The 13924-nt window shown below is 40.5% G+C and overlaps 1 protein-coding gene across 5 annotated transcripts in view; it reads right to left on the bottom strand.

Moving 5' to 3' along the window:
- Nucleotides 1-13924, bottom strand: part of SEMA5A (semaphorin 5A) — a 459076-nt gene that overhangs the window by 222423 nt on the left and 222729 nt on the right. For all 5 annotated transcript variants that reach the window (XM_046672376.1, XM_046672377.1, XM_046672375.1 and 2 more), the window contains one exon: nucleotides 11013-11058. In XM_046672376.1, coding sequence (XP_046528332.1) covers nucleotides 11013-11058 — 46 coding nt within the window. The remainder of the gene's footprint in view (nucleotides 1-11012; nucleotides 11059-13924) is intronic.

The raw sequence follows: 13924 nt of genomic DNA, 5'->3' as shown, positions 1-13924 counted from the left end.
GTTATCTGGCTTTTATCACTGTTTTTGACTGTGGTTTTCACTGTTCCTGTATCTTTCCAAATTTCTAAAGAAAAGATGTTTCTTACCCTTCAAAAAGTCTTGAAATTTGGGGTGTATAAATGATTCCATTTCTAGTGTTCATAGACTTTTTCCATTTATATATCTTTACCGTCACTTAAATGCTATGTTTTTGAGCGATCGAAGATCAGTAGTATGTGGGTTCTCTTCCCCTCTTGAATCAGAAACTGATGGCAATACTTCAAGACTACTTTGGATTTCAATGCTTCTTTATTCAAATGCTGATTAAAACATTTTTGGCAAAAAAACTTTATGAGGTCTCTGGACTGCAAATATTAACACAATTCCATATATAGTCATACCCACTTTCTTATTAAATAGTGTACTTCTATAAAGGAACTTCTGAGTGGGTGCTTTTTTTCTGTGCCTTTTAGAAAACATATAAACAATAATTGAATTGAGTACCCTCAAAATTTGAAAATAGGGTTGAAGTTCAAGAATTAAACTGTATAATCAACTCATATAAAATCATAGTAGAGATCACAGATCATATGCTATCATTTGAAAGATGGTGAATGTCCCTCAGGCCAGTAAGAACTGATGCAAACAGATGAAACACTATGAGCTAATGAAGAAGTAATACATAAATTCTAAAAGATTAGCTATGAGCAAACAGCAAAAGGAGAGTTTGATGGACATACGTTAAACAAGGGCAGTGCCTATCACAGCTCTATCCACAGTTATACCATCCAACTCCATCACAGTTACTGAATAAAGTCAGGATGACAGATGGCTCATATGTTAAAGAATCACAAAATCACGAGTTTCAGTCCGTTCACTCCAGAGAACAGTAAGCCAAAGTGACTCACACTTTTTCACTTGTATTTCTACCATCCTATTCATTGTCACTTGGCCTCTAGGCAATTGGGAGACTTCAGCTTCCAGAACACATAATCTCTCACCCAAATAAGAATCCATTACTTATATTTGAAACAAAGGGTATTCCTGGTACATTGGCTTATCTATTTGTGTCAACATTTGGGAAAGGCACAAAAATAAGGAAAAAGAAAGCAGAACAGAGAATTCTGAGCATGCCCATCATTCAACAGTTATGTCAGGTACTGGGCCACCCCTGAAACAGAAGTAGAAATGCACTTCAGATAAATGAAATGCACCCCTTGGTTTACCTAGCAGCCTGTGATTGTCAGACAGTGTTCGCTATTGGCTTACAGAAATCTCCCGACCTCGTTTCATGAAACTAAGATACACCTGACTAAGAAAAATATTATAATCATGCATCTTCAATTTAGTGTTTGAGGTGGTAAGTGAAGCATAAATTCAGAAGTGGATAGGGGAAATTATTAAAAACTAAGGTATGTACAATACAACAGAATGCATTCAATAATAAAGTATGTGTTACATTTTTTTTTTAAACACAGAAAAACACTTTACTTCTTTAAAGGTGGTGGGAACCAGTGTCTGTGCATCCAGTCTAGAACATCAGGAAAAGCCCAAGCAAGATATAAAAATACCGAGTAATACACACCATAGTGGGTGCTGCTGGTACCCTACCCAGCTCTCCTTACAGGACAGTGTGCCTTTCTTGGCTGCTGTCAGTATTGGCTGATACTGGCTCCTGGCTGCTCCCTCTCCTGAGAATTGTTCTTGGCTGATGAGAGCCACCTCATCAGATTATGTCACCACAACCCCCACACCCAAAATGCTGTAACTAACAACTGAAGGACAAGAGGAGAGTTGGGCACAAACCATTATCCCCCTTTGCCTCAAAGGGGACCAAGTGCAGTTCACCCATGCTCCAGAGTTCCCTTGGGATCAGGCTGATGCTGGACGCCAGCTGAGAGCAAATCCTTGCCTAGCTCCTTTCCCTACCTTATCCCTCACTCCCCACCTGCTGAGAACATGCCCTCAACAAAGCAGAGACTTCCCTGTGTTCAGACTTCCAGGGAACCCGACCTAAAGCCTAGATATAAATTATAATTATAAATTAACAATTAGATTCACTGCAAGCCAGTCGTCAACAATAGGTGGCGTGGCACTCAGCACTGCTGAATACAATAAAGTGGCGTGTTAGTTAGTGATGAAGAGACTGTCCTCTGGAGCCCAGCATACCCAGGTCCAAATGCTAGCTCTACCACATACCAGCTAGGTGATCCTGGTTAAATCACATCAACTCTCCAAGCACCAACTCCTCCTCTATAAAATACTGTACATAATACCTGCACGCTGGTGCTGCTGAGGAAACACAAAGGAGATGATGCATGTGAAGAGCTGAGTGGAGAGTAAGGGCACAGGAGATGCTGTCTGCTATTATTATTGCTGTCATCATCATTTTATGACAAATTGGGTCATTAAGGTTACATCAAGTAAGCATAATGCCAAGTTTCCAATTATAGGGAAAGTTTTCCTTAAGAAGGAGGAATCCAGCGTCATTGAAGCAATGACACAGTAAGTAGAAGAATGATGCACATTAAGATTTTAATGCTGAAAGGGACCGCAGGAATAATCCAGTCTACTCTTCTTCCTGACTCTCCTCTCCTAAACGCACCATGGAGAAAATTGAGGTCCAAAGAGGTTAAGTGGTTTGTTCAAGGTATCCTCACTTTGTTATTTACAGAAATGTTAGAAGCGTGAATAAATCTGTTTGTGTGCAGTAGAAAAATTGAATGGCTAGAATGGTGGGGTGGCAGGGGAGAGAACAGGGAAAGTTAAGTGCATCCCTAGGGGCTAGTCTGGTTTTTCCTAGCACTGTCTGGGAGAAAATGCTAACGCCTGCCAATGTCTGGTTTTCTGCTTCTTCCTGGGGACACAGGCAAACTATACTTCTACTCTCTTGCAGTTGGTTGAGGCCATGTGACTGAGTTATGGCCACTGGAAACTGCACAGAAGGGAGGCATGCCACTTCCTGGCATGGCCCACACAGATCTCCTCTACATGATCCTCCATCTTGCCCCCATGCTGCCCCTGGAGGTTTGAGTTGAAGATAGAAGCACCATAAAGCAGAGAGGACTAGAGGAATGGAACAGAGCCCCCACAGCCTCTGTGATGGCCTGTTCTGCAAGTGAGGAATAAGGCCCTGTGTGTGTGAGTGGGTAGGTGTGTGTGTGTGTTTAGGCACTGTGAGTGCAGGGCTGTTTGTTAACAGCCTTAACTCAACTTGACTAATACTCTCTGAAACTAGTGAAATCTTAGTCCTCATCTATATAAAATATACATAAGCAACTACAAATCCTCCAGGAAGTTATGAGGAAAGGAAAGGAAATGTATTTGAAGAAATGGATGTATAAAACAGCTCCTGATGAGGAATTTTCCCCAAGAGAACAGATGAGAATTTGGGCATGAATGGCTATACTATTGAACATTCCCAACCCATGGGACATCGTCTACTAGGCACTATGAAATTATTGCACAGAGAGTCAAAAGAAACACATCAAGGAAACATTGTCTGAAAAACAAACAAAACAAAAGAAAGAATCACCCTGCATCGTTTGGTGTTCACTCATCCATCCATTCAGGAAATACTCATGGACCATTTGCTGTGTACTAAGTACCATCACGGGTGACAAACTTTTTCTTAAAAGGTCAGATAGTAAATCTTTTAGGTTTTGTGGTCTAGATAATCTCTGTTGCAACTAGTCAACCCTGCTGAAGTGGCAGCCATAGACAATACATGAAGGAATGGATGTATCTGTGTTCCAATAAACTTCGCAAACTATGATCGCAGTCAAGCAGTATGCAAATGAATGGGCGTGGCTGTGTTCCAATAAAACTTTATGATTCACAAGGCTTAGTTTGCAGGCCCCTGAAAGGTTTTAATAAAGATAATCTCTAAGATCCCTTCCACTTTTACGACACTTTGATTTTAAGAGCATATTTGATAAAGACAGGCAAAAAGAAAGAAAGTTTAGAATCATAATTTTTGAGTACCACAGGGACACCAGTCTCCCCCTGTCCAATATAAATATAAAATTTGATTTTTAAAAACGATTTGGTGTGAACATCTCTTTTGAACAGTTATTCTAAATTAATACATCAGCTTTAATTTATACAGAAGAATTCCAACAGAGGGTAGTTATACCATAGTGTTATGACCCATTAGAGAGGGTATTGGTGTTATAAATTGACTCAATTTATTTTTAAATTTAATTCCATATTAATAAAAGGATGCAATTTAAACTCAAGAATCCCAGCAGCTTCTTTAGAAATAGCCGCTAAGGATTCATACATGTGTTTGATGAAAGATATGAAGAAATCTAAAGATGAAAATCCCCTAAGAACCTCAAAGATGTTACAGATTGAATCAAGTAATCTTAACATCACAGACTAGAAAAGTGGCTTCTTCAAAACATATGGACACTGAGGCAGCCATCATCTGACACACGGTCTCTCAACCTTGGACCTATTACCATTCAGAACCAGAGCTGTTGAGTGAGGAGGGGCTGCCCTGTGCATTGCAGGATGTTTAACAGGGTCCCTCGTCTGTACCCTCCTAGATGCCAGTATCAGTCCTACCCCCAATGCCAATGGTGACAATCAGATGTTCCCAAGGGGTTAAATAGGCCCCAGTTGAGAAACACTGGTTTAGAAATTGTCTCAAGTTGAAACTCAATTCTCCAAACCTAAATATACAGGAAACAAAGTTAACTGTATACCACCTTAACTTTCGAGAGAATTCTATACCAATATTGACCAAGTAATCAGAGACATAACGGTTTTCTATTTAGAAATCATAGAGAGGCAGGTGGCAAATTGGAACACAGATTTCAATTTTTCTGCTTATTCCAGCAGTTGTGAGTGAGAAACAGGCTGTGAATTCCTTCCCCTCAGTAACAAAACAATATAGAAATGGATTTTGAGCGATTTCCCAAAAGAACGTTAGAAAGATAGTGAGGTTAAATGAGCTCAGTCCCTTTGTGTTCTTAGGATGCTATTCAACACGCGTCTACCTCGGGCCATCAGAGGTACCGTCCCAGATGGGCAAATGTTGTCAATTAGTCTTGAGGCCAGCTGCATTTTTATATTTTGCAAAAAGCTTTCTTCTTGTAAAATAACCACTGTGATAAAGGCAAGAAGAAAAGTGATGCTGAAGAGCTGAATCTGTTATTATGACAAGAAGCAGGAGAGATGCACAATGGTAACCTGCCATGTCTTCTATTTCTATGCCTGAAAATGATTGGTTTTCAAGATGGGATGGCTAAATTTGAGCAGGGGATGAGCTGCAAGGAAATTTACCACAGCCTCCAAGTGGAAAGACGGCTTATAAATGGTATCCCATTAATATTTGATTCTCTAGTCACTGATGAAAAGCACGTTTTATTTCCTTAAGTTGAAAGCAACTCTGGACTTCGACTTTACTACGTTAAGGTATACCTATTTGGAAATCATAACAAACACCCCAAGTAGAGTCAATATACCTCATGGTATATTTATATGTGAATATTTTCCTGGTGATGCCAAGAGATTTACTCAAGTGGATAATGCTCACTCAGGGTAACAGAGTAATTGTGTCCCAACTCGACGCTCGCTCAAATCTTTGCTGCTTTAGAAACCCCATTAGTGATGCCTCCGCTTTACTAGGGAGGCAAAGGGAAAGAGACTTCTGATTCAGGATCCTGTCGACTCCAGTTCCAGACTATTGTCAGCATCAAGTTTAGCAGGCAAGCTGACCTCAAAGTGTGTTTTCCCATTTCGAAGCCACCGCACAAAAGTCCATTTTTCTCATCATGGATTTCAGCACAATTCCATGAGTGGAGCGACAAGGCATGACCATATTTGGATGGACAGCATGCTCCAACTCCTATGTGTCATGCTAGCAAGTCGTTCCCTGTCCTCCTCTCACTGCTCTAGCAGGAATGAGAGCTGGAACCCCCTCTTCTCCTCTCACCAAACAACATAAATTGGAATGACCAAGTCACAGTGTGGAGACCACCTGGGCCTGAGGAAGGGCAAAGGGAGAGATGCACTAAGGGGTGTTCACTGTGCTCCTGCTGCGGCCAGGAACTGTGCCACTCTACGTAAAGCAGCACATTGAATTCAAGGGTCATTGACAGGTGTAGGGGGTCTCTAGAACTCTGTGAAAATCACTAATTAGAAGAAAAAAATGAACATTATTCACCAGCTGCTATCTCATTACTGATCCTAAAACAATTTCAAGGCAGGAGAAGAATTTGCGGGAGAGGAGAAGCGTAGATCAGTATTGAGCAGACCAGTCACTGGTATGTAAGAAAGGAACGTATCTGAGTCAGGAATTACCTGTATTGTTCTAGAATCATCCTTTGGGGTGAGAGTGTGCAAAAATCTGTTTTAGGATGACTCTTGCAGCAAGCATTTCTCCTTGCTTGAAACTCTGGGTTGTGTTATTTTCCTTCTCTTGAATTTAAGGACAAAAATTCAAAGTTTACCCACATCCCACTAATGGTAAGTGAAAAAAGATGAAGAAAGAGTGAATATATTGCTAAATATCAAGGGATTAAAATTTTCACAGACATTTGTTTTGAGTCTACCACCTGCCAGGTAACCTAATCTAATGAGCCACTCTAATCTAATACTGAAGATGCAAACAGAAATAAAATGTTCTTCACATCACACACAGTGAATTCCAATATGAGACAACAAGTGCTAGTCAGAAATAAAGGTTATGAAGCTACAAAATGCATCAGAGGGTCATCAGCCCAAACAGACTCAGGATGGGTTTCAAAGAGGTGATGGCTAAGTGAGACTCAGTACTGGCAGTCTTCTTCTAGATTAAGAAGCGGATGGGGTATAAGTGTCTACGAAAGAGAGGACAGCAGGAGCAAATGCTTGAAGTTGGGAAATAGCCTCCTGTCTGGAAAGCCATGAGCAGCTTGACATTACAGACAAGGTGGAAGTGTCTCAAGCTGACAGGGAGAGATAGGAACAATGCAAGCTGCCACCTGGAAGTAGGCACTGCTGTCATGCAGAGAGGGCAAGACCAAATGAAACCTTGTCTGGTGTTAAATGAGGGCTATTGTAGATTCTCAATTCTCATTCTCTCCACTTTTTTTGCAAATTGCTTGTCCTCCTTGGTCTCAATTTCCTCACTTTCCCATGTTTAAACAAAAATTTTCTATCTTTGGGGAGAGAGGGAAGGAAAAATTATTAGCCCAAGATATCCAAATTAATCTAGATGATCCCTGGGAGAAAATAACATTTCTCTAACGTAACTCAAGGCATCCAAGTCACATGCTTCTGTTACTCATGATCTAGAACTGCACTGTCCAGGTGGGTAGCACTAGCCACACTGAGTTCTTGAATGGTGGCTAGGCCAAATCAAAACGTGCTCTAAGTGGAAAATACACACCAGAATTTGAAGACTTAATACAAAAAAAGAAAAAAACAAAAATGAATGTAACATCTCTCATTAATTTCTTGTAATGATTGCATGTTGAAATGAAAATATTTCGGATATGATGAGTTAGGTAAAATATATTGTTAAACATAATTTCCCCTGTTTCTTCATACTTGTTTCAATGTGACCACCAGATAATCTTAAACAACCATGAAGCTCACATCATGTTTCTACTGGACAGTGCTGTTTACAACACCAACACAGCTCTTTCTTTATCAGCGTGCCTACTCTTTGTTTGTTACCCTTGGAAATAGTCATTAAATCAAAATAAAATATTCATAGAAATCAATAATACAGATTTACTGAGACATGTAAGAAAAGAGTCTGCCAGAAACAATTGCTAGTTCTCTCTCTCTCCACCCCCAGAGAACAGTAGGCTACGGAGCAGCATACACAACCAGGACACGTGAAAGAGGAGAGTTGCATTGTTTTGCACCAATGGTACAGTGAGGTTTGACGTCCATAATTAGCGCTGTATTGTCAAAGCCATTATTCAGAAAGCCGCTGCCTTCTTGCGTGGTCCTATATCAGCAGACCATGCTGTCTCTCACCAGGTGCTGATACTAATAGGTTTTCCATACTTCAATAAGAACACTTCAATTCCATCAATAACCTAAACCTGATACCCACCAAAAGGCATCATGACATCGGGAAGTAACAATGGGAAAAGTATAGTTAGTTTCCTTGCCCCCACGATAATAGCACGCACGTGTCAATGACAAAGATATCTCCCGATTTTTTGCGTCTATTTATTTTGAAACGAAGAAAAGTTACAAGAGCAATAGACGGTCATAAAGCCTTCATCTAGATTCCTAGATTTCCCATTTAACATCTTATCACATTTGTTTTATCACTCTTTCTCTCTGCACATGTGTATACACACATACACACACACACATTATAATTTTTTAAATCAATTCAGAATAAGTTGCAGAAATGATACCCTTACTCCCACTTATCTCAGTAGGTTTTTCCAAAGAACAAGGACATTCTCCTACATAATTCCATTATAGCTATCAAAATCAAAGTCAGGATATAATATTAATGCATTTCTACTATCTTATGTACAGATATTAAAATTTTGCCAAGTGTCCCAATGTGTCCTTTGTAGCACAAAATTTTTTTTTTCTATTCCAAGATGTAATTTGGATCAAGTGTTTGAGTGTCGTGTCTATTTTTTCCTCCTTTGCGATAGGAGAGCTCTTCATTCTTTCTCTACCTTTCATACTTGGTAATTTTTGAAGAGTAGAGGTCAGTTTTTTTTGTAGAATGATCCTCAGTTTGGCTTTGTGTAATGGCTCCTCATGAGGAAACTGGTTATAATTTTTGGCCGGAATATCATGGAAATCTCGCTGTGTTCTCAGTGCATGGAGTCAGGGCACTTATACTAGCTCTTTCTCCCAGTACTGGTGAAGGTACCTTCAACTAGTCAGTTATGGTGGTATTGGCCAGGTTTCCTCACTATCTAAGTCACAAGTTTTCCTTTGGTAACCAATAAGTATTTTATAGGTAAATACTTTGAGACTTTATATATCTTGATCACCATCAAACTCTCACCCATAAATTTTAGCATCCACTGATCATTTTTGCCTGTATCAATTTTTAGCAATGGTTGCCAAATGATAATTTTATAATTAAATCATTCCTTCAACATTTACTAGTTGCCATTTTACAGTAAGGAAGAGCAATCCCTCTGCTTCATTTGTTTATGTATTCATTTATTTTTTATGTTAGTATATATGCATGGATTTTTAGTTTATTCAATGTGTTATAATCTGATAACACCGTTATCTATTTTAACTATCAAATTGTCCCAGATTTCTTCAGTAAGCCCACTTCAAGCTGGCTTCTAGGTCCTTTCGACATGCTATCATCATTTTTTGAGTATTTCCTTAATTTCTGAAACAACTAGGTCTTCCAGGCTTATCTGGGACTTCCACTGCCCCGGCTCTGGAATCAGCTACTTCTCCAAGAAAGAAGATTTTGGTTCCTTTTAGTGGAGAATTAAATTTAGAACCCAAATACTGTGCATTAAGTGTGCTCATTGCTACTGGGATGACAATGCTTCTAGACCCTCTCAGCCAAAAGACCTAGAAAACTAGGAAATCAATGAATATGTATATGTAAATATACATTTTTACACACAGGTGTCTACACATTCCACTTCTGTAACACACACGATATGCCATATAATATATTATACTATGAGAATCAAAAGGAACATAATATATAGCTCCTATCTATTGGAAGATCTATATTTTTTTTTATAGAAGATTATTTGAGATCAGAGCTTCAAAATAGTATTTTGGTTAAACTGCTGATCATTCTGATTTCTTATTAATACATTCATAATTTTACCAACCAGTCAACTCATTTAAGACTTTAGTTATATAATAAATTGCATGGGAAATGCAATTCATTACTCAATGTGATGAAATGATTATGACAATAATTTATTATTTACTATTATCACTTTAAAAAATAAAAGCAGTTAATATTTGTTGAGAAATTACGATGCCTTATCTCTTGTATATGCCTTATTTAATTTTAGCAATGGCAGTATGGGAATGGTAGTGTTTTGTAGCCATTTCACAGATGAGATCCACAACTGCTGGATGTCATGGAGCTAGAACACAAATCCATGTCTATACATCTTCGAAACCATTGTTTTTACCAACATCAGCCTTGGTGTGGGAATAACTTATTTTAAGGCCCTGGGGAATGAAAGATCTAGCATCAAACCCTTGCTCTCAAGTTTCCTGAATGTTCACAAATACTAGCATTACAAAGAGAAGAAAATAATATAAAGTTGTCTCCAACCACTTCTTAGAGCTCTAATACGTGAGGGTGATAATAAAATTGAAGAACTTTTTCCAAACCATGCACAGACCAAGGATTCTGGCATGATTCACAGGGAGTCCCAGAATCTTGGTGAAGGAGATGTTCGTGGTATAATCCTCTCCTTCTCCATGAACCCCTGGTGATCAGACCCTTCTAAAAGACTGGAGGACAAAAGTGGGTCTTTGCGATTCAGATTTGCCACTAAAACAAACACGCCACCAAAACATAGGATCTCAGCCTCCTTCTCCAAAATGCAAAACCAGAAGTAGGTAAATTGCGTTTTTATCCATCATCACTTGTTCTTGGCTATATGTGGTTTTTAACCCATATATTCATATTCATGTAATAATAAATAATAAATAGGAGAGAAAGATGTTTTTCAAAGGGCGTTGATTATTACAAGAATATAATGGCTGAAGGCATCAAACTGAATAAATCAATGATTATTCTAACCAGGGGGAAAGGCCGCTCCCAGACATTGAGAAATGTCCTTTGAATTACCTATCATTCGATGAAGAGTAAATGAGGAGGATGCTCATGAAAGGAAGAGGGCCGCACAGCAGGAGAACATGGCTAATTGGGCATTAAAGCAGGTGATGACTTCTATCAAACAGGGCAGCCAGGAGTCCTGGGGCCGAAGTCGCCGAGGAAATGAAGCCCTGCTCTGCCTTGAATAATACTTTTACATACATCTGTCTGCATCCCCTCAAACAGGGAGCTGATTTGGATAGAAAATGAAAGTTTAAGAAAAATAAATTGCACCTACCTGGATCAGAGACAAATCCTCAAGCTGCAACCTGAAGAGGTAGTTTCTACAAAATACAAAAAGAGAACAGTTTTATTTTTAATAGAATCCAAAAAAATTACAGTTCATAAAACTTAGGAGAACAAGGGAAAAAAACTTGATTTTTTTGCTTAATGATTTTTACATCCTCCTGTTAAGAATGTGTGTAGCCCAGTTTTCCTTGCACCTCAGAGTTCAGAGAAGCATTCAATATGTCAACAGACACGCATTTGAGATTGGCGAGAAAGCTAAGGGATACCCTTATGCGTGTGTGTGTGTGTGGGTGGGGGAAGAGACTAAGGTCAATCTAAATTATGAATTGGCTCTCTTGATCTATATGACGTGGACAAAAGGACATGAGCATTCAATTCTGAAACTGAGTTTAAGTAAGATGTTATAAAACCATTCTTCATGAGTCTTCATTCTTACAGATCACCTACATTCACCATGTTTTATAGTTCAAACATGTCCAGGTTTTGAATTCAACAATGGTCTGAGTATTATAGTGCTCTATCTTGTTGGATAGAGTCCATATGTAATAAGTTCAGAAGCTTGAACTTGACGCTCTGCCATCAAGGGTTTAAAGAGTCAACTCTGGCTGCCCAAGTGTGAAACAGGAAATCAGAGAAAAGGAAACTATCAGTTTTCAACAGTTGGGAGGAACAGTGAAATATGCAGTAGAGATCAGCAGAGCACAGGGGAAAAAACCATTAATACCAGTCACTTTAGGCTTTGGACTCTATCGTTGTAGCTTTTCAAAACAAGGAATTGGGCTCCCTTGTGCGGGATGCTTTGGCCTCTAACTCAAAGCATGAAGGAACGCCTCCTTAACTTCATGCTGATGAGGAGCTGGGGCAGCAGGAACAGCATGCCAGGGATGAAAGAAGGAGACGTCAGCCCAGGTGTGAACAATAATGGCAGGGAGAAATCGACATATAACAGAAAGCAGACCCTAACAAAGCATGTGTGTGTGAAGGGGTCTCTGAGAAGCTGAGAGTATTGTTATAATGGCCCGGTCTAAGGTAATTTCTATGAAAGTAAGAGAACAGCAAAATTTTCCCAACACTAGCAAGAAACCAAAGCAGATTGAGGGGGCCGGCCCGGTGGCACAGTGGTTGGGTTCGCACGTTCTGCTTCTCAGCGGCCCGGGGTTTGCCAGTTCGGATCCTGGGTGCGGACGTGGTACCGCTTGGCAAGCCATGCTGTGGTAGGCGTCCCATGTATGGGGTAGAGGAAGATAGGCATGGATGTTGGCTCAGGGCTGGTCTTTTTTGGCAAAAAGAGGAGGATTGGCAGTAGTTAGCTCAGGGCTAATCTTCCTCAAAAAAAAAAAAGATTCACTATCTGGGGAGGGGAGTTGATATCAGAAGTGAACACACTGTCTCAGGAGGAGTGACAAGTGACAGCCAAGTCAGGCCAAGGGCACAGCCTTGAGAGGACCAAGAAACACCCCTATGGTGTGGGTAGGGATGAGGAGAACAAAGAAATAGCGATGGCTGTCGCCAGTACTGGCTGATATCCAGCAGCACGTGTGCGCACACTGCTGGGTGATGAAAAGGCACTAAGTTCACATTTAGGGGGCCTCACAAGTCCCAAGGTTCTCCTAATTTGCCCCCCACCATGGGGGTAACGCTATCCTGCACTCCTCCAAACCACTGCAATGGCCTCTTCACCACACTCTTTCTATCCTCCAATTTAACCTCTGAAATAACACCAGACAATTTCTCAGAAGCATTGCCTGGCACATGCCGTCACTATCACAAAGCCACGTGGGGAACACTGCCCCGCTTTTATTACAGTTGAGTCACAGCCCTCTATGAAGAACCAGATGAAGGATGCCTTTGAGGAGGAAATATGGCAGCAGAGTCTATTTTTATTTCGTCAGGCACCATGCAGAGACGAGGTTTCCAACAGAAACATCTTCCTGCAGGGGAAGGAATGTGAACTCGGTGCACCTAAGAAAGAGCGTAACTGAGCTGCCAAGGTAAGCACCGCTGGAGGCTAGCGAGCGTTTGAAGATTTGCCAAGCTCTCACCTGATGCGAAATAGAGACCAGCAGGACTCCTCCCAGAGAAGTCGGGAATCTATCCACACGCACATAAATCTTTCAGATGAGGGGCTTACACGTGGCACCTGAGCCAATTACTGCCCATAATGCACTCGTTGCCTCCATGAGCCCCATGGCTCCCCACCCTCATGCTGGTTTCATAATTGGTTTCTTGGCTGCAGGAAGCTGCCAGCGGTCACTGCCCCTCTACTATGGAGGCAGTATTGCCTATTGGCTAAGAATATTTGTGCAAAAGCCAAAGTTCTGCTACCATACAACTACCAACACTCTACGTCTCAGTCTTCTCATCTGTACAATGGAGCTAACAGTCACATCGGGGGCACAAGGTTTAAACCCACAGAAAATCCTTAGAATGGTGTCTGACCCATTGCAAGCACTCAATTAATAGCAGCAACTTCTAGATAGTTTATGAAAAATATTAAAACTTCCTCTCACACTAAATTCTCAGCATAGTCTCCATTGCACAGAGAGCAAAAGAGCATTCGTGCCCTCCGGCCCCTGCTGGTTACAGGCACACGCAAGCGCAGTTATCTGTGTGTTCAGGTGTTTGGGGTTATTGTCAGCAGGGATGGAGGTGGCACTATTGGAGTTTTAGAAAAGAATAAATTGCTTCTCTTGTCATTGGTTCTGGGACCTAGTTATCACACCCTTTCCAGCCCCCCAGCTCTTTTAAGAAGGACTTTTTCTGTACATATTCCCAATATTCATATTTTTGGTCAGTGAATTACCTCAGAGCTTAGAGGATATTGCAAGACCATCTCTCTCCCTGCCCCCCAACACACTCACTCAAGCATGTCCACACTACAGTATCTGTCTCTAGGAACTT

Source organism: Equus quagga, chromosome 9, assembly GCF_021613505.1.
Source record: "Equus quagga isolate Etosha38 chromosome 9, UCLA_HA_Equagga_1.0, whole genome shotgun sequence".
Lineage (NCBI taxonomy): Eukaryota > Metazoa > Chordata > Mammalia > Perissodactyla > Equidae > Equus > Equus quagga.
The sequence above is the reverse complement of the archived record's forward strand: the minus strand, read 5'-3'. Positions and strand labels throughout refer to the sequence as shown.